Below are 21,767 nucleotides of genomic sequence, written 5' to 3' on the forward strand. Positions count from 1 at the left end.
CAAAACAAAAAACAAAAGTCAACTTTTTCGCTGAGAACAACCTGAGGGCCATAGGACTGCTGCATGGGAATGTGGTCGACTATTGTGTGCTTGGTCGAAGGCTCGGTAGGACTGTCGTTGGGCAACTGGTGTAGTCATCTCCTGCGCTGTTTCAGGTTGCTTTGTTGAGCTCTTTGGAGTGTCGGGGGGGGGGGGTCACTTCGTCGAAGTGGGAGGTGGTCGTGGTTGTTTTGGTGCTGAAGTCGACGAGTTTAGCATTATATTTGTAGGCTATCAATTGATTTTATTATATATGTATATATATATATATATATATATATATATATATAAGTCAACAGCAATTCATAGATCAGATCTACAGGAGCCCCGGTTGAAGGGAGTTAGAAAGCGTTGTCGTACTTCTTAGAGAAACTTTGTGTGTGTGTGTGTGTGCGTGTGCGTGCGTGCATTGTGTTGTCTTTGGTTACGGGATTCTTTTTTTTTTTTTCCACAGAAACAGTTCGAAAGACTTTGTATTACGCTTGTGCTGCCATGAATAGTATTTGCATTCTTGTACGTATTTTGTTTTGTCTTCCTTTTTCATTCCTACTGTGCTTTTATCTTTGTAACAGAGGAGTATTAGTTTATGTATTATTCATTTTGTTTACATTGCATGAAGAAATAAAACTTATGAGAATGGAGTGAGAGCAGTAGTCCTGAAAGAATTTGGGAGAGAGAGAGAGAGAAGGTAGAGAGGGAAAGGGAGGATAAGGAGGTAATGTAGAGAGAGGGAGAAAGATAGTGAAAGAGAGGGGGGCGAAGGATAGTGAAGGAGAGAGAGGGAGAATGATATGGAAGGAGAAAGAGAGAGGGAGAAGGAGAGGGGGGTCGTATCTCAAAGGGAAAGTCTACAAGGAGAGGAGTCAAAGGCAAAGGGGGAAGCATAGATTAAAAAATATGGATTAATTACATCATGAAGAGACAAGTCCACGGCCTCTTCAAGACCTCTCCGCCGACCATGATGGCCAGTAATTCAGGAACTCTTGGTTATAACAGTAAATTACATCGAACTCGGATATTAAGACCTCACCCTCGTGCAACCAGCCAGCAAGGACGACCTCTTCCTAGACCCAAGCCGCCGTAGCAAGCGGAGGAACGATGCAATGGATCTGATGACGAGAACTCCGCCGCTTGTCCTACCACGGGCACGAGACAGTTGGACCCGAACGAAATGTTCCTCTCCTCTTTGTGGAAGAACCAGGAAGAATCCCGAAGTGACTTGATCATCTCTCGATCTGGGCTGATCTGACTATCTTACGAGATTATTATGATCGCCGCAGGGGCTGTCAGTCTAGACCTGCTGACCCAGGCGACCCTGACGATGCTGACAAGAGGAGCAGAATAATGGAAAAGATTGGATCAGATTAGAGAGCACGATAAAGAAAAAAATGCATGGAAGGCATTTTTGTAAAAGTTTGGTATACATGTTACACGATATGAGTATTGGGAAAGGGGAATAGGCTGCAGAAGAGAGATGTAGCGAAAAAATAAGAAAAGAAGAAATAGAATTTGGCGCTGAAATAAAATTTTGAGGGAGAAGAGAACGGGAGATCAGAAAATAGTGGACGTTGGAAATATGGTGAATACGCCCCATGGCGATAAAGTAAAAGGCGGAGGGAGATACAGATAAGCGGATGGAGTAGAGGGAAGAAGCTCTTCAAGAAAAGAGGGAGAGGGGAGGAAGAAAGCGAAGGACGGAATGCGTAATTACTGAGGGGAAAGAGGAGAGTACAACAGAGTCGAGTGGCTGGCATCGGAAAGAAGAGGAGGTAGATTTCTAGGGAAAGAAAGACAAGGGAGGAGGAGGAAGGAGAAGAAGAGGAGAGGACAGCAGATCTGGATTGGTTGGTAGGAGGAGGAAGAACGTCTAGGAAAATAAGAAGACTAGGGAGGAAGAGGAGGAGAGGACAGCAGATCTGGATTGGTTGGCAGGAGGAGGAAGACGTCTAGGGAAACAAGAAGACTAGGGAGGAAGAGGAGGAGAGGACAGCAGATCTGGATTGGTTGGCAGGATGAGGATGAGGAGGAAGACGTCTAGGAAAACAAGAAGACTAGGGAGGAAGAGGAGGAGAAGACAGCAGATCTGGATTGGTTGGCAGGAGGAGGAAGACGTCTAGGGAAACAAGAAGACTTGGGAGGAGGAGGAAGGGGAAGAGAAGGAAGGAAAACGCGAAGCCCCCATCGCGTTTTCTGTGCCTGACCTCAAAGACGGCACCAATTTGGAATGCAAAGTGAGTTTCGTTGCTGTCCCATCTCCCTTTCTCACGCCCGCTCACCCACACCAGTTCTCCCACGCCCATGTTTGTTCACCCAGCCCATGATCTGGGGTTTTCCACACTCCAAACAATTCCGGGAATTCCCCCAGAACACCAGAACCAGGTCCAGATATGAACGCTAGGCTGTCTGTCCATTTGTGTTGAACTCCTGTGTGCACTTCGTTAGCTATTCATACACGTACACGGTGACGCTTGGACGCACATGTGTGTGCACGCGTACATGTGTGTGCACATGCACATGTACACGTTGACGTAGGGGCTAGCGTCTCAGGTACTATGCTGTAGTACAGAGTTCGTGCCGTGCTCAAGAAGTGTACATTTCCCCCAGTGAAGGTTTGGGCATATTGAAAGAATGAACGAGTGAAGAAAGATTAAGTGTACTGTAGAAGGGAGAGGTCGATGGAGTGAACTTAAGGGGAAGACAGAGATCGGGATGGAGGGGAAAAAACCGAAGAGCAATCACCTATTGGAATCTAGGTGCAAGACGTGTCATTGGGAATTCCTTTTCTTCAATAGTATCGCAATCCGTGGGGAGCATACGCGCCCTTCCCTTTCTAAACAACTCCCGACTTGTTCCAGCCACGAGTTCTGTGCCCTTCGTTTTCTCCACCCTGTGATTGGGGTCAGCATCAGGGATGTGTGCTATATGCCTATAGAGCCGGGGTTGACGTCCACGAATTATATCAATAACAAACTCCGACTGGGGTTCACGGAGCAGTCACTGGTTTCGTACTGCTCATAAGAAGAAAGTAAACTCTTTTGAAGACTTTCTGATTGACGCCAGATTGTAATTATTTATTTCGTTTTTTTTTTTTGTTTTTTTTTTGTGGAATATAAATCTGGTGTGTAAAGGTAAGGAACAAAAGGAAAACAAAGATGTGATTACAAAACACTTGATGCAAAAACAATTCCCCGCTCGAATAAGGTATTATGCCAATGTGACGTAAGACTAGTCATTCACATAGCCAATATTTTTACGAAATCATACTTCAATCCACTGCATAGCGACGAAGTAACTGCAGCCAATTATATGTAGAATAAGATAATAAAAACGCAAAAGGTGTTAAGGGAGCTGTGCTAAAGACGGTATCCCGCCATCGTGGCAGGAGACGACTGCTAGGATGCTTCCGTTGCCGCCTTTGGCGCGCGACTGACTGGCTGGGTTTGTAGGAAATGCGAGTCACGTCCCAGTGAGCCCAAGCGATGCGCGCTTGTCATTATTCACGAAAGTTGCCGCGAGTCTTGTTGGGAAGGGAAAACTTTGGAAGAATTAATTTAGTCTTTTGAATTCACGCTCGAGTACACTCTCGCTTTTCATTGCATACATATATGCATATGTACAGTACACACATTCACAGATAAGTGCGTATATTCATGTTTTTTATGTAACTTTCGTAAAAAAAATATCTGTTAAATTGTTTTATGGTAATTTAATCTGGATCTACACTTTTTGAGCTATTGATAAATTTGTAAAAAAATTTCGACATTGTGCTGCGGACTTGCTTGTCGCAGTAATACGACTTAAGCTTTGTTTGATGTATGCATCATCATTTTGAACTTTAATTAACCCTATGTTCTGCCACCCTCCTTAATTAATTATCTTTTTTACTGCCTCTGATTCACCTCCTCGGCACGATATTGTCCCCAAGGATAGAGACGTCAGTTATCGACGAAATATAAATTGTTTCTGTATTTTTTTTTACGATGAACACGTTCTTATTCTCCTGACAACTGGAACATAATGTAATTTCCTCGTACCACATTATTCCTTCAAATTAACAACAACAACAACAATATCAACAACACTCGTAATTAGGTTTGATCAATATAACCCAGTGGTATATTTGTGCATTTGAACTCGCCATGCAATTTAACACTAGATTAGGGAACGTAACCTAACCCATCTCAATCTCCAAATCTCCTATAAGTAAATAAATAAATATATAAATCGCAAAGAGTGGGGTAGCGAAATCAAAAGCAGTTCCAGTGTTGCCGCTGTGATCTATGACAGTCCCCACAAATGAGTGATATTTTTCCGCAAAATTCCCACAAGGAAATCTGGAAACATTTTTCCCACAAAAAGAAGGAATTATTATATACACAAATAAGTTCATTGCAACTTATAATTCTTCAAATTCTACATATTCTTCAAATTTCTCCCACAAATTTGTGGGCAACTTATAATTCTTCAAATTCTACATATACGAGTAATTCTTCAAATTTCTCTCACAAATTTGTGAAAAATTCCCACAAAATGGCACCGTTGGTCCACACCGACCCTACTGAAGCTCTGCTCGCAGTTCAACGTTTGTGGGCTGGCCGGAAGTAGGGGAGGGTGGGCGAGGGGGTATGGGGGAGAGTGGGTGTCTAGGGCACGCCCCTCAACACAGAAAGGTGCACCGCATCAGGTGCGTTGTCGCGAGTACTTTTAGAGCCTCGTTTCTAAGAATTACCTTGAGTACTCTGAAGATATACACAGTGCAATAGTTCGTAGGCGATTTTATTCAGTTCAGGGTTGGGGTTAGGGGGATATCGAGTCAAATGTTGGTCCTCCTACTTGTTTAGTTCCCCCTTCCCTCCCTCCCTCCCTCCCCCCCTCCCTCCCTCTCTCTCTCCCCTCCTTCCCGCCACACACCCCTGAATTGAATAAAGTCTTTGAAAAGGGAGATGATGAGAATGAGAAGAGCGTGCGCATGCGTGCGTGTCTGCTTATTCGGGGGAATGTCCTCTGCTGTATTTTTGAATTATGTATCCATGTTTGTATACCTTACGTGTGTGTGGACATGTTCAGCGACATGGAGGGCCATTGTGGGTGTGCATCCTGAATGAATAAAAACCCGAGCGTAGCCTCACCGTGGGGAGATGTGGTTGTGTAGAATATTCGTCTGTAAACAGAGGGAGACTGAAAGTAGGAGGAACAGCATGTAACGCTTAGCTTATGTTAGTAATTCCCAGGGTGTGAGGAGCCTACGCCAGGAGGCGCTGAGTAGATGAAGCCGAAGCCGTCATCTTTGACCTATGATGCGATTGGACTGCTGGGACAGGTAAACAAGTCACTGCAGGGAATCTGAAAGAAGTGAGGGATTCGAACCCGCAAGTCAGCGAATGCGAGACAAGTCCGCTTCCGATGACGTCATCAGCGCACTAATGAAAGCTAGGCTACACAGAAATTAATAGAATAGTGTGGTTGCAGCCAGAATAAGATAACAAGCACCGTATCTACCCCTTTCCCCAAGCGGTACAGAAAGAGTTGATCAAGATTGGGAAAGGTGCTTGGGTTAGGTTGTGCTAGAACACAATTTGTAGATCGTTCTGGCTAATGTTTCATGATTTTATTCAACTGAGGGGCGGGCACTCTATCACTCGTGACCTCGCAGAATCGCTCAACTGAACGTTTCCTGACATTGACCGCAAAATAAATAAATAGATAAAGTGCATCGCCAAATTGAAAGTGTTGGTACTACGTCAGCCGACATGACGTCAAGTCGTCGAACAAACTGGTAATGTCTCGCCTCATCGACTCCATTGTTCGGAAAACAGTAACTGGCAGCTCAACTGCTCAACTACACCATTCTATCTGTTACTGTCTTGCTAGTGTTGGTGTTTTTTTCCAGTAAATTTTATTTTATCTAACTTTTCCATGTATCTGTCTTGATACATCATCTGTGAGGAGCTAAGATGGGAGGGACAATGGGTTTGTTTTTGAGGTGCTGTAATGTCGTTTGTTATTTCAAAACGTTTTGGCAAAATAATAGAGATTAAAATAAATCGGTTGCAATGGTTAGTTTTAAACATGATTTTCTTAAGTTACATGGAAAAGGCTGAAAGGAATATTTTAATACTGTTTAGTGAGTTCAAGAGAAAATAAAGGCGATTCTCGTCGCCTTATAAAACGAAAGAAGGGCGCAGAAGCAACATTTACAATTACCGCGGAGCAGTGGATTTAATTGGGTTTTAAATCGAAGATTCTCTTACTTGATAAAGACCAGGAAGGGGAAAAAATTAGTTATTAGGTTAATTATTTCTCAAGATTGAAAAAGGTGACTATTATTTTCAATTGAAACGTAAGAATTCATAAAGAAAATTCGTACTTTGGAACCATGGTTCGTGATTTGGAGAGCAATATTGAACTTGAACAAACGGTTAAACTTCCTTTGAAACCAGAAATTATTCAATTAGAAAAAATAATGAAAACGACACATGGGGGGAGAAATTTATCGACTTGAGGGTAGGATAAGGGAAAAGAACATCAAGATTATTCAAACGAGGAAAAGATTAATGAATTGATGGAAACTTGAGGAGGTTGATTTTCTAACCTGTTACTTCGGGGAGATCATGGGACAACAGGAAAAGGAAGTATAAAACAGATTGGAAGATGTGGAGATTATTAAGAAAATATCTTCCCAAGGATGTAGTGGACTTTACACACTCGTCATTTACGTTTCCTTTATTTATTTAGCTATTATTATATATTTAGTATTTATTAATTTATTTAATTATTATTTATTATTTGATTATTTATTTTATTAATTGTTAATTATTTATTTTTAATGACACATCAATGCCATGAACATAATGAAGCGTGATAATGAATGAGCATTTTTCCTCTTAGACCCGGCGAGTGTCTACGCGCTAGTAAGACATACCTGTAGGTAACAGAAGCATAGGTGTACAATAATAAGCACCGAGGCCGCAAGAAATGGGCGTTGGCTTTGTCTCCGAACAAAGAATAGTAACGTGTGACGTCAGAGGTGTGCCCGCACAAGGGTGAAAGTTCGTGCGCATGCGCAATTTGTGCGTATATGCATAGAGCAATTTATTGGTGTGTCATGGATCACGTGCTGGACTCGTAATCGGCAGCTTTTACCCTTGCGGATGAGAGCTCACAGATGTATGGCCCGATCTGTTGGATAATGCTGTGAACTTAGTCTCACACACACACACACACACACACACACACACACACACACACACACACACACACACACACACACACACACACACACACACACAAACTCCATGCCCACCGGAGTTGGAATGCCGGATTGCAGTGTAACGATGCTGATTTTTTCAGCCCTGGACGGGAGTGGAACTCGGATCGCTGGATTAGCGGTCGAGAATGGTACCACTGCACTGTCGAGCCGTGTGTGTGTGTGTGTGTGTGTGTGTGTGTGCGCGCGCGCGCTCGCTCGCTCGCGAGATTGAGCAGATACGTGGTGGATGTGGATAAACTTGATTTATTTAATGAACTGAAAATCCTTTCACACGTCAAACTAATTCTAAAAAGAGAATAATAATAGATGACAGCATTCGCTGTGGTACGATAGGAAGATGTACACTTTTATTTTGACAACATATAATTTATAGTCATTTATATGTATGGATATAGAAAATCTGTCGAGCGTACGCATGTTGCTTGTGTAAGGTTTCGAGACAAGAATTAATTAAATGAAATCGAATTAGTTCCGTTTCGACTCTGATTTTGGAGTATCGTAGAATATTGTCATGTACAACAAGTATTTTTCTAACTTACAAGTCCTGAAAACGAATAAAAGGATTGTACTTCACACGAAAATAAACAAGACTCGTCTTGTCCGTTATTTTTAAATATTACGTCGACCTTCTGGGCTGAGAATTCGAAGTTCTTCTGTTATTATTATTGTTGTTGTTATTGGTGTTGATAGTTATTGTTACCAAATTTATTATTTATAGTGTTATTAGTATTATTACTGTTATTTTTACTGATTAATATTAGCCTACCAGTATAGTAATTAGTAGGGGTACTGTTATGATCATTATTGGTGCTACTGTTATTATAACCAATATTTTTTTTATATTTTCATAATTCTTATTAATATCCGCCATTTTATCAAGGGATGGCTATGTCCCTCATTAGTGGGAAGAGGCATATTGGTATTTAGATATCTTGTTTTCATTTTCATTCCTATTCTTATTCTCATTTTTTACGTTCCGTGCACTTGGGTTTTTTAACAAGATGCACCCCAGGGGACACCCGTGAGCGCTAAGGTAAACATTTTGGATGAATTTTTGACGACGGAAGAATCGTGCATTTCCGTCCAATTTCTTTAAAAAATGGAAAAGGGAAATAAGGAACACAGTCGGTCGCCTAGAGTGTGTGTGCGCGCGCGCGTGTGTGTGTGCGTGTGTGTGTGTGTGTGTGTGTGTGTGTGTGTGTGTGTGCAGTACTTGGAACAAGAACTTTTCCCGACTGTAAAAGTAGACATGTTCATGCATACGTCACTATGTTGTCTTACTGATTCCTTGATGTTTTGGTTTTAACGTGAATGTTCCTAAAATTAAACAAATTAGTATAAAGACGGTTTTATATATATATATATATATATATATATATATATATATATCTCGATGGTGCAGTGGTCTAAGTCACTACAGCACTGGTCACGTGCTGGCCGTAGGTTCGAGTCCTCGGGCGTACCACGTTTCAATTTCTGCATGTTGCCTCCACGGTTCTTCCTATGTTGATGGCTTAGAATTAAAGTACATTGTTGTTAATAAAATGTATCTCTAGTCACTGGGACCCATTCAGTGTTGTACACACACACACACACACACACATATATATATATATATATATATATATATATATATATATATATATATATATATATATATAATTGAAGTAGAGACTGTGCGCACGTGGCCGTTTGAGTTGGGATTATGAAAAACAAAGAAAAAAAATAAAGACCAAACGCCTAGAGATTTTCTTTTTCATAATCAGTCAAAGGAGGGAAGAAAAACGATTTTAAGGATGGAAGGGAGGATTAGAAGGAAGAGGCTTATGAGAGGTTGAACATAACGAAGGAGTGGAGAAAAGGGGGGAAAAAAAGTTAAAACTCGTTGAGTAAACATCGCTGATGAGCTTTAGACTTCAAAGGGATAAAGAAATTCCCTCGGCCGTATGAACAGGGGTTCTTGGGAAAAGGGGGAGATGGGGAGGGGGAAGGGAGAAGAAGCCTTTGAGCTGTGACAGAATTTCTAGTAGATATTCTCTTCGCCGTGAAGACTAGATTATATTCTAACTACTTGATCTGATGTATATTTTTAAATCTCGTTCCTATGAGATGAATGAAATCGTCGGGTGTTTGAATAACTTTTTAAAAGTGGTTCTGAACCTTAGGTAGTTAGGATTTGAGTCACAGATTTATTTTATTCACTTTCATTTTATAGTTTAGTCGTTCCGGAAGCGCCAAACGATTTTATTCAGCTGAGAAAAGGAAAGTGGGATTTCAGTCCAGGAACGAAGTAGATCGAAATCCAATTCACACAAGACTGAATAGAATAGTCTGGCGTTGTGGCAGGACAAAGCCTCTCTCTCTCTCTCTCTCTCTCTCTCTCTCTCTCTCTCTCTCTCTCTCTCTCTCTCTCACCCCCCCTCTTCCTCTCCCCTATTTTCTCTCGCTCTAACGCTCTCTTCCTCTCTTTCCTTCTGCCCCCCCTCCCACCCCATCCCCGCGGCAAGGAAAGACAGAAAGTCTGCGTAGTAAATGCTCTTCCCTTTGCCAAGAACTGCATTTTGTTGATTGCTTCCACAAGTTAACTCAGCGGTTTTCGGACTATGTTTTCTTTTTCTTTAGCGATGGTTCCCTTCTGGCTTGTAACTTACCCCTGTGACCCCATCGTAGGAGTCATTCGTGTAATATCATGTATATAAATATTAATATATAATAATTATATATATATATATTATATATATATATATAGATATATATTAATATGTATATATCTATAATTATGTATAATATATATATGTATTATATATATATGTATATATATATATGTATATATGATATATATATATATATAAAATATATATTATAACCCATATGTATAATATAATATAATATATATATACAAATATATTATTAACATATATATATGTATATATATTTAAGTATATTATATAAGTATATATATGTAAATTTATATATACTATTAAAATACGTATATATTTTGTATATGATATAATATATATATCATAAATGATATATATTTATACACATGTCTATATTTATATATATATATACTATACCAAATATATTATACATATATAATGTACTATAATATGTATATTATAAATATGTATATATAATGTTATATATATATATTGTATATATATATGTTGTATATTAAATATGTATATTTATATATATATGTATATATATATATGTATATATTTATATATGTATATACGTATATATATATAAATATATATTGTATATAATAAATATGTATATATATATGTATATACGTATATATATATGGTATATATATATAGTATATATCTATGTATATATAATAGATAACCATACATATATTTTATACATATAATGTCTATATAAATGTATATATATACATACATATATTAATATACATATAATGTATATAAATTTAATTATTATTTATGTATACTATATATGGCTATATATATAGTATATATATGATGTATATATGTATATATATATGTATATATGTTTATATATGTGTATATAAATGTATATATATAAATGGTATATATGTATATTATATGTATATATGTAAGTTAATTATATATGTATATATAGTATATAATATGTATATATATATGTATATCTGTTTATTGTATATAAATATATACTTTTTGCTATATATGTGAATATGTATATAATATTATAAATGTAATTTATATATATATATGTATATAGTATATATAGTATATTATATAAATGTATATATATATATGTTTATTGATATATGATGTATATGTATATATATATGTTTATACTATATGTTTAAGTATAAATAACAGTAATAATATATATATACTGTATATATATTATATTGTATATAATATATATATATGTATGTAGTATATATTTATATGTGTATATATAATGTAGTATATATATGTATATATATATATGTGTATGTATATATATGTATATATATAGTATATATATGTATATAATTATATAATTTATAGATTATGTATATACATATATAAGTAAATATGTATATATATATATTATATATATGTATAATGTATATATATGTTATATGTATATATATGTTATATGTATATATCAGTGTTTTTGTAATGTAATATGTATTTATATGTAAATTTGTATAATATATATATGTATATGTAAATATATTTAATATATATGTTATATAATTAATAATATATATGTATATATATAATAATTTGTATATTATATATTAATAATAGTATATATATATATATTGTATTATAATATACTGTATATATATATATATGTTATTTTACTAATACATGTAATAGTATATTGTGATATATACTGTATATCATATATAACCACACAGGAACCCACCAGTCGAGAAAGTAATTAAACTTTCGAATAAAGAATAATCCTACTATTTCGGCTATCAACTGTAAGCCCTCATATATGGTATGTATATAGTAATATGTATATATATGTATATATATCTATGTATATATATATATATATAAGTATAATATGTATATATATACTATATGTATATAATAATATGTATATATAATGTATATATATATATGCTATACTATATGTATAATATTTATATATATATGTATATATATGTATATATATATGTAATAGATATATAGATGATGTGTATATATAATATAGTATCTATATGTGTGTTTGTGTGTGGTGGGTGTGTGGTGTGTGTTGTAATATAATGTATATATATATATGTATGATATATACATATATAATACTATTTAAATTGGGTATATATAATAAATATATAATATGTATATACATATATGTATATAAATTTATATATATGTATATGGATATATATTTGTATATGTAAAATATATTTATGATATTATTATATATGATATATATATTATATATGTGTGTGTTTTATGTATTTATAGTGTTGTGTGTATGTATATAATATATATTGTTTGTGTAATGTCTACTATATATTATGTGTATGTATATATATATATATTGTATATATATATGTATATATATGTATATATAATAAATGTATATTTGTATGTATTATATATGTAATATATGTAATGTAATAAATATATATATATTTTACACATGTATAATATAATATATATATATTATATATATTGTAATTATATATATGTCAATATATACGTGAATATGTAAATTATATAATGTCTATATATATGTAGTAATGTAATATAATGTATATGTAAGAATATTATAAATATTTATGTAATTTGTATGTATATATATATGTATAATATTATTAATATATATATAATATATGGTGTTGGTGTGTGTATATAATATATGTATATGTATATATACAACATACAACTGTATGTGTAATACAATATATGAATATAAGTATATAAATTATGTATAGTAAATATAACATAAAAAAATATTTGTATAAAAATTTATAATATAAATATATATATATGATATTAAGTAAAATATATATATATATAAATGTAAATGTATATAAAATATATTAAATATATATTCGCTAATATAATATTTAAAATGTGTAAATAATATATTTATGTATATATATATAAATATTACATATATGTATATGTATATGAATAATAAACATGATATGTATATATATATAAAAAAATATCAATTTGTATATATAAATAACATATATATATATGTCTGTTTATATATAAAAATATATATATATGGGTAATTTAAAATATATATATATATATATGTATATATTATAAATATATATATATATCTAATATATATGCATAAAGACTATAACCTATTTATAAATATATATATATGTACATTTATAATAAATATAGATTATATGTATAAATATAAATAGATAGATATGTATATGTATATATATAAATATATATTTATGTATATATATATAAATATATTATTTATGTATATAATAATAAACTATATATATATTAAATATAAATAGTGTTATTTATATATATAAATATATTAAAATATTTGTATGTATATATAAAAATATACATTAAATATGTATATATATATAATATATGTAGTATAAAATAAAAATATATGTATGTATAAATATATAGATAAATATGTATATAGTAAATACTATGTATATATTATAAATATAAATGTAAAAAATATATATAATATATATAATATATAATAATAATATAAATGTAAATCCAACATTCATATTATATATATATTATATCTAATATATTTATATAATAATAGTATATCTATTATTGTATATATATATATATATAAATTGGTGTTTGGGTTTCGAAAGTAAGCACTAGGAAAAGTAAACTAAACTTCTCGGTATGGGAGGGTGTTGACCATCCGCACCCTCTGTCCCCTTGTGAGCTTGTCTCGTATGACGCTCAGGGAATACGTGGGGAGTAGCCTTCCTCACCCAACGCGAAGCTTGCTCATTATGTGTATAGAAAAAAAAAATAGTTCGATTTGTACGGAGTGATAAAGAAGAAATTTTAAGTAACAGGAGATACAAGCACCGCATTTCTGAGTGAGTATTAAACGACTGACATGTAGTTTCATACGAAATGTCTTTGAACGAAAAAGTTATGTATTTTTTTGTTCGTACAAAATTTTTCCCCCCTCCTGAAGAACGTGTCCCTGCTGTTGATAGAAGCCGTCAATTGAGGGAGTTGTTGGACGAGACGGGGAAGGGACTGATCAAATTAGCGAGGCGGTTAATGACGGGATTAGATTAGTGAGTTGGTTGGTCGAAGCCTTCATTGCGAGAGGGAAGAGAGCGACGGCGACGACGACGACGACGCTGATCCAGTTTGCTTGTGTGTGTATGTTAGCAGGTTGGGGGAGAGATAGCTCAGGCTGAGGGAGATTCTGCTTCCGCTTCCTCGTCTTCGTCGTCTTTTTCATCTTCGCCATCTTGTTCGTCCTTTTCATGTTCGTGTTCTTCGTCGTCTTCTTCTTGTTTTTTCTTTGTCTTTGTCGTATTCTTCGTTTTCTTGTTCTTTTTCGTCTTCTCATTTTTATCGTCGTCTTTGTTTCCGTCTTCTTCGTTTTCTTGTTCTTTTTCGTCTTCTCATTCTTCTTCGTCTTCTCATTTTTTATCGTCGTCTTTGTTTTCTTCGTCTTCTTCGGCATCCTCGTCATCTCGATCTTCTTAGTTTTCTTCTACGTCTTGTTCGTCTTTTTCGTGTTCTCATTCTTCCCCTCTCCCTCCTCAATTTATGTACTGCCGGCCTGTGGAGTCTGCACCTACTCTTAACAACCACCCTTAGAAGCCTCTGTTCATGCTTCGTTTGGTTAAAACACTATGTTGTCCGTCTTGATGAGAGCAAGTCGATGGTCTTGGTTCTCATGTACTGAACAAGTTTTAATGTTCATTTGAAAATGTCCTCCTTAATAAGATATATTTGCAAGATTACTCAAATCCTTTCCGCCGGGAGTTACGGGCTTTTGATTACAATACTCTGGTTGGTTTCAACCAGAATAAAAAGATGGTGTGGTGCTACCCAGGTTAAGGAAATAGCCTGACGGCAGACTATAAAAGTAAAAATATCACCATTTACGGAGGGTGTTGTGCGCGACAAAAGCGTCCCTGTTGGGATTGGATCGCCTATCCGTTCGAACTGGATCGCCTATCCGTTAGGATTGGATCGTCTATCCATTAGGACTGGATCGCCTATCCGTTAGGATTGGATCGTCTATCCATTAGGACTGGATCGTCTATTCGTTAGGACTGGATCGTCTATCCGTTAGGACTGGATCGTCTATCCGTTAGGACTGGATCGTCTATCCGTTAGGACTGGGACGTCTATCCGGTAGGACTGGATCGTCTATCCGGTAGGATCTGATCGTCTATTAGTTGTGGTGTCCATACAGTGAAAAGAGACTGGTGATAGTAGTTCCCATTGAAGATCGTTCAAGTCATCGTTATTAGATGAAACGTGATGGGTTCACCAGAAGCAAGAACGCACAATTATGGTAATTGCGTTTTGAATGTCATAACTGAAATTCTTTGTCGTCGGGAAAGTGTTCGCAGAAAATTTCCTTTGAAATGCTGTTGTAGAGTTAGATTTCTATTTTATCGCCGAGATCCAGCGCTTCTGTCCTTGGGGAGAATGTCTCCCCGAAGACGTGGAATTAAAGAAGTCAAGGAGAGAATTTATGGATGAAGAGGACGATAGTAGAAAGGAGCGATAACAGAAGTCGAAAGCGCTCAGCAATCGGTTTGAAAGGAGGTTAATTTTTAATTCATGGCAGAACATAACTAAGATCTGTAGGGGTGTCACGAAATTCCATTCTTTCTTAGGGTTAACAGTAAGGAACAGGTCTCCCTACAAACATCACACACACGCACACGTACGCACACACGCACGTGTACACCTGCGTCTCCTCTTTAGAATGCAGATTTGATTTTGGTGAATAGGACACAGGTCCCGAGGCGTGGCTGTGGCGCTGCGGGCCTTGGGGAGGGGGGGTAGGGGGCGGGGGAGGGTGGCTCTGTCTCCTTCCCCCCTCCCCCCTCCCCCCTTCCCCCCTTTCCCCATCCCCCGTGCGCACTTTCGCTTGCCCCGCTACACTAGGCCGTTGCGTTGCATCGATGCACCCAACCCAACCCAACCTAACCTAACCTAGCCTAACCCGACCCAACCCAGCCAAACCCAACCTAACCCAACCACACCCAACATAACCCAACCACACCCAACATAACCCAACCACACCCAACCTAACCCAACTACACCCAACCCACCCCAACCCAGCCAAACCTAATCTAGTCCATCCTAACCCGTCTTAACCCAACCCATTCCATCTCACACCAACACAACCCAGCCCTACCAGACTTAGCCCACCGTAACCCACCCAAACCCAACCCATCCCAACCCAGCCCCCGTATCCACATTTTATCACCCAATCATTTATTCCCGTCAGATTTCGTAGAGCCTGGCGTAACAATTCCCCCCCTAGTTTCATTTTTGTTTCATTCCTGATTTTTTCGTGTCGCTGCCCCCTGTCGCAGTTTCTGCAAAGAGGATTTCGGGCATGCCGTGCTGTCACTGTGTGGTGTTGGTATTTCCAGGGTGTTTGATTCTCCAGGGTACATCAATACAAAGTAAAAACGTATTAACATGTTAACTTCCAATCGAAAGGTAGAATGTTCAGATTCGTGTTTGTGTGCGCGCGTGCGTGGGAGTGAACGCGTTTAAGTGAATGTGGGTTGGGGGTCTTTCTCTGTCTTGCCCCCTCGTTTTCATCTTTTTCTCTTCTTCCTCTTCCTCCTACTCTTCTTCACATTCCTCTTCTTTCTCCTCATCCTCTTCTATCTCCTCTTTTTCCTCCTCTTCTTCATATTCATGTCTTTCCTCTTGTTCTTTTTTCTTCTCTATGGAATTTAAATAGAAAAATTATTGGATTCCAGGAAGACCTCTTTAGAAGTCGTCAAGGCTTAAAAAAGAAGTGAGTGAGGTTTGCATTGTGGGATATAATTGAGGAAAATAGAACACCTCCACACTTGTTATGAAAATGTGCAGAGCTTTGGACGTGTGCATTATTACCAGTCTTTTTTCTTGCAGAGATGCATAATTATATCACAGACAGGCAATTACAAAAATAAAAAATATATCTGCTATATTATGTCGAGTTTGTCCGAAAAAAAATTAATTCAAGCACATTTAGGATGCCAGTAGACACGTGATAGGCGCTAGAAAACTAGTATTTCTAATTTGATTCAGATTGATCTGGTTATTTTGGAGTGTTTTGTTTCTGGGAAAGTATCTAGGAAACTGTCCTCTATGGGTGAGCTAGTATTATCTTATCCATGACTCACTGGATAACACTTAAGGTGAGGGAGGAGTTTGATTTGACGCAGCGTTGAGAGTAGTGTTTGGAAATGGTGCAGGATATTGTTTTGATTGATTTTTTCATCCTCTTTCTCCTCCTCCTCCTCCTCCTCCTCCTCCTACCCCTCATGCATACGTGAGATCCAATTATAATGTAGACTCAATAATAATCTAATATCTTCGACTTGTCTGCATGCTCTACGCGTCTTGCTATGATAAATGCCTGACAGACGTTTTAATTCATTTTCTGCAAAGACTTTACCTTGAACGGAATGTCTATTTTTTCAGTTAGAAGGAAAGGAAAGGCAAAAGATGGAGGATGACGCGAATGTAAGAACTGATTAATTAATTCGCAGAGGAGCTGACGTCAAAACACACCAATTACTCTCTGGAAAAACTAATTTCATAAGAAATTAGTTCTCGGAAATATTTGGTCAGATTTCTGATTGAGCTCTCGTGGTGTTGGTTTTTGAAGAAAAAGGTAATGATGTGTGATATTTTTGTAGCGTTGAGGCCAGCGTTGAGTGACATAGAAAACATTGAAGAAATTTTAATTTGATGTTGATGAATACATACACATACAAGATTCAGTATTTTCGAAACCTGGCAACAAATGTAAATTGAAGCCATGATTCGGTACAGTTCGTGAATCATGTCAAGTCTATTTTGGGCCGCACACAGCTGGATAAAAGAAAGTAATTTTCGTTGCCGAAGGGGTCGGGGTGGGGGTGGGAGTGGGAGGCTGAGGACTTGGGGCCAGAAGAGAGAGAGAGAGAGAGAGAGAAACTCCTGACAACCTCCCCCGCCTCTCTCTCTCTCCCTCTCTCTCTCTCTGTCTCTCTCTCTCTCTCTCTCCCTCCCTCTCTCTCTCTCTCTCTCTCTCTCTCCCTCTCTCTCTCTCTGTCTCTCTCTCTCTCTCTCTCCCTCCCTCCCTCTCTCCCTCTCCCTCCCTCCCTCACTCCCTTCCTCCTTCTCTCTCTCTATCTAACTCTATCTCTCCCTATCTCTCTTTATCTCTATCTTTCTCTCTCTCTCTCTCTCTCTCTATATATATATATATATATATATATAATATATACACCTGTGTGTTTTTTGTTTTGTGTGCGCGCACATACACGTATATGCACACACACGTGTATATATGTAAGGTATATGTGTATTTCTATGCATTTATCTACATGTTTGATATTTGTTTAAATAGATGTATTTGTGTCTTTACACGTACCTTTGACCTTTTCTATCCTTTAATATCCCCTTGAAGGGGAAGAGATCAATGGGTTGCTAGATTTGGAGGTGTGGGGGGAGTGGGGAAGGGGGAAGACGGGGGGAGAGGAAAATGGTGGGGAGGGGGGAGATGGATCCCGGAAATTGGAAAGCTGAGTCTGTGTGATGCAGTGCTCGTCCCGAGTATAGAATCTCTCCCTCGGATTAATCTCGTACTAAAAGTTGTGCTCTCAGGTGCCCAGCCGCGGAGAATTTGACGAGAGCTTTTCTTGTGTTGTGTAGATAACTTATTTTCCTTCTTTTGTTTTATTTTGCAGCTCCGGATTGCTGTCGAATGGCTTCGGGTTCCTGTCGGACCACATGTCACCAGGTAAGGCTTCTTATATATTTCTGTTAACTCTCCGCCGTTTTTTTTTTTTTTGCTTTTTTTTTTTTTTTTTTTTCCCGAGTCGATAAGAGGAGAGGGAAAAAATGACGCGAATTTTCCTCAGCCAACGGACGTAACCGTCATTCCTTGCCCTGTATGGTGGCAAACTATTTTATTCGTTTCTGTTGGAAGCCCTTTGTAACCAAAGGGCTAGAGCCTGTCTTTGTTCATCCTCCAGCTGAATAAAATCGTTCGACAGCAGCTAGAGTAAAATCATAAAACGCAATGAAAGAGATATCCTCTTCAGTAAACTCGTGGCTCGCCTATTTATTCTGATCACCGTCAGACGATTGAAATCAACCCCTTCCCCCCCCACCCTCATTGTTAGCGAGGCTGTTGATCGTCGCATAAAATATGAAGGTATAAATTTCTCAAGAACCATATGTATAAATGCACATGAATCAGACGGACGTTTATTGCTTATTTTTAGGCCATTTGGAAGATTTATGTATTTTGGAACTGTTTGGCCATGATTTATGTCCGCCTCGAGACTGGAAAATGTGGACAGTTTCACGGACTTTTAGTTTCTCAGACTTCTTCTTCTTTCCCCCCTTTTCCCAGATTGTCCAACCAGAGGGTTTAAAGGAAGGATGGTAAGATGTTGTTTAGTTTTCTTGCTTTAGGTTGGTTTAAACTACACGGGTACGTATCTCACATGTGCGTCTATTCACACACACACACACACACACACACACACACACACACACACACACACAAACAGATAGATCATTGGAGAGGAAGAGACGGGACATGTATAATACAAATAAGGTAAATACAATTAGGTGAATACAATTTGGTGTACACATAATGCACACACACATAGAGGCACACATACACTCTCTCTCTCTCTGTCCCTCACACACAAACACACACACACACACACACACACACACACACACACGGCTCGGTGGCGGATTGGTAAAGCACTGGCCTCACAAGCCAGAGAACTGGGGTTCGATTCCCCGGCCGGGCGGAGATAAGTTGGGTTTGTCTCCTTTCACGTGTAACCCCTGTTCACCTAGCAGTGAGTAGGTACGGGACGTTAGTCAAGGAGTTGTGACCTTGCTGTCCCGGTGTGTGGTGTGTGAGTGGTCTCAGACATACCCAGACTTCGGCAAATAATGAGCTCTGAGCTCACTGCCGTAGGGTGGTGTCTGGCTGTCTCGACAAGAGACTGCAGCAGATCCGAGGTGAATACACACACACACACACACACAGAGTGGTGGATACCTGGAATAAATCGGATGAGGAAACAGTGAGTGCAAGAACTATTCAAGAATTTAAGAACCAAGTTGATGCTGAAAGATACAAAGACGGGTCTATGAGCATAGCTCTCTTCCCGTAAAATACAACCAGGTAAATACAGGCACACACATACATCTCTCTCTCTCTCTCTCTCTCTCTCTCTCTCTCTCTCTCTCTCTCTCTCTCTCTCTCTCTCTCTCTCTCTCTCTCTGTCCCTCACACACACGCACGTACGCACACACGCTTGCTTACATGCCTACAAGTGGCGTCCACCCAAAGAAGGGCTGCAAATGGATGTTAGGTTCCTCCCACACGGGCCCCGAACAAGCACTTCTGGGGATCCGCCAGCTCCCATCCAGATTATCAGTACAGTTGTCTGTCAAGTTCTTTGATACTCTTCCTACGTGTGTATGTGTGTATGTATAATAATGAGTTTAGGATGCGAGGCGTGTAGAGAACGTGTTCGGAGGTATTGTAAATGTTAATAAACAGATTTGTTGATCCGTTAAAAAAGAAGTTTACGTCGCATTTGTTAACGAAATGAAAATTGTACAGTTCAGACGACTGGTTTCTCGGTAGCTTTTGTTTATTCTATTTGGTGTACCTGTTTTATAACTTTTTTATATATATATATTTATATTTTATTTTTTATTAATTTCTATATTTGTTTATATACTTGTTTATTTTCCTGTCGTGGCATATGCTAACGAAGACATAGAAAACTGTCGTATAATAAATAATATGTGAATAAAACAACAATCGCTTGTTTACACTGTTATCAAGACTAACCTCAACAAACACCTTTTCTATAACGTATGTTTTGTATAATAGCATTATTTAGATAATATTTGATTTTTTAAATTAATCTAAACCCATTTCAGCTACCAGAACGATTAGAAAGAACTACGTATCGAAGAAATGACTTATTTCTCTGTACCTCAGAACCGTCCTGAAAGATGAGCGTGAATTGTCCCCATCGCCCACGATAACGGAACTCAAGAAACACCCTAAACCGTTGGCGTGTGTTACCCCTCCCCCCACCGGTGTTTGATGTCCTGCCCAAGGGGTTATCACACTGAGCTATTTTTCCTCCGACTGTTGGAGCAAATGTGTAACCCGCGTTACTATCAGAAATTGGAATTGGAAACTGTAAAGCCTCTCGACTGACGTAAACCTCACCATTAACCATAGGTTCCTCAGTGGACCATGTCAACTACCAAGTGCAATTTTGGCCAATAGTATAACTCACAAAAGATTTCACTTTATTCGTATTTCGTAGTCAATAACTAGCGCTTCTGTCCTTGAGGACAGTGTCACACAAAGAGATGGAGACGTAGAGGTAGTAAGGGAGAAATTTAAGGAGGGCAACAAAATGGAGGGATTGTAGAAATAAAAAACGATCAGTATTCTTCTTGAAGTGGAAATTAGTCTCCGTTCATAAAGGTACTGCGGGACTGGTCCGTAAGGATACTATCCCAGTCCCTAAAGTATCTAAGTATAGCAGATAACTTCGGAAAAGGAAACAAAAGACCCAACATATCATTATTATGAAAACATCACCCATGCAGGGGTACCAAGCTTTCGACTCCCACGTAGAATTACCAACCCTTCCGCGATGTCACGCATCGGAATGGAACTTTTCCTAGTTATGGGACCTAGAAGAACGGACATACTTTTGTGAGAAACTGTATTTCTTGCGTTTACTCCTCTTTTTTTCTGTACTTTGGAGTAT

At 37.5% G+C, this 21,767-nt stretch overlaps 1 protein-coding gene across 3 annotated transcripts in view; it reads left to right on the plus strand.

The window, feature by feature from the left end:
• Reck (Reversion-inducing-cysteine-rich protein with kazal motifs) overlaps positions 1 to 21,767 on the plus strand; it is a 147,020-nt gene that overhangs the window by 42,768 nt on the left and 82,485 nt on the right. For all 3 annotated transcript variants that reach the window (XM_076179046.1, XM_076179045.1, XM_076179047.1), the window contains exon 3: positions 18,681 to 18,733. In XM_076179046.1, coding sequence (XP_076035161.1) covers positions 18,681 to 18,733 — 53 coding nt within the window. The remainder of the gene's footprint in view (positions 1 to 18,680; positions 18,734 to 21,767) is intronic.

The sequence above is a fragment of the Oratosquilla oratoria genome, chromosome 42, assembly GCF_046742065.1.
Source record: "Oratosquilla oratoria isolate Oo_2021 chromosome 42, ASM4674206v1, whole genome shotgun sequence".
NCBI lineage: Eukaryota > Metazoa > Arthropoda > Malacostraca > Stomatopoda > Squillidae > Oratosquilla > Oratosquilla oratoria.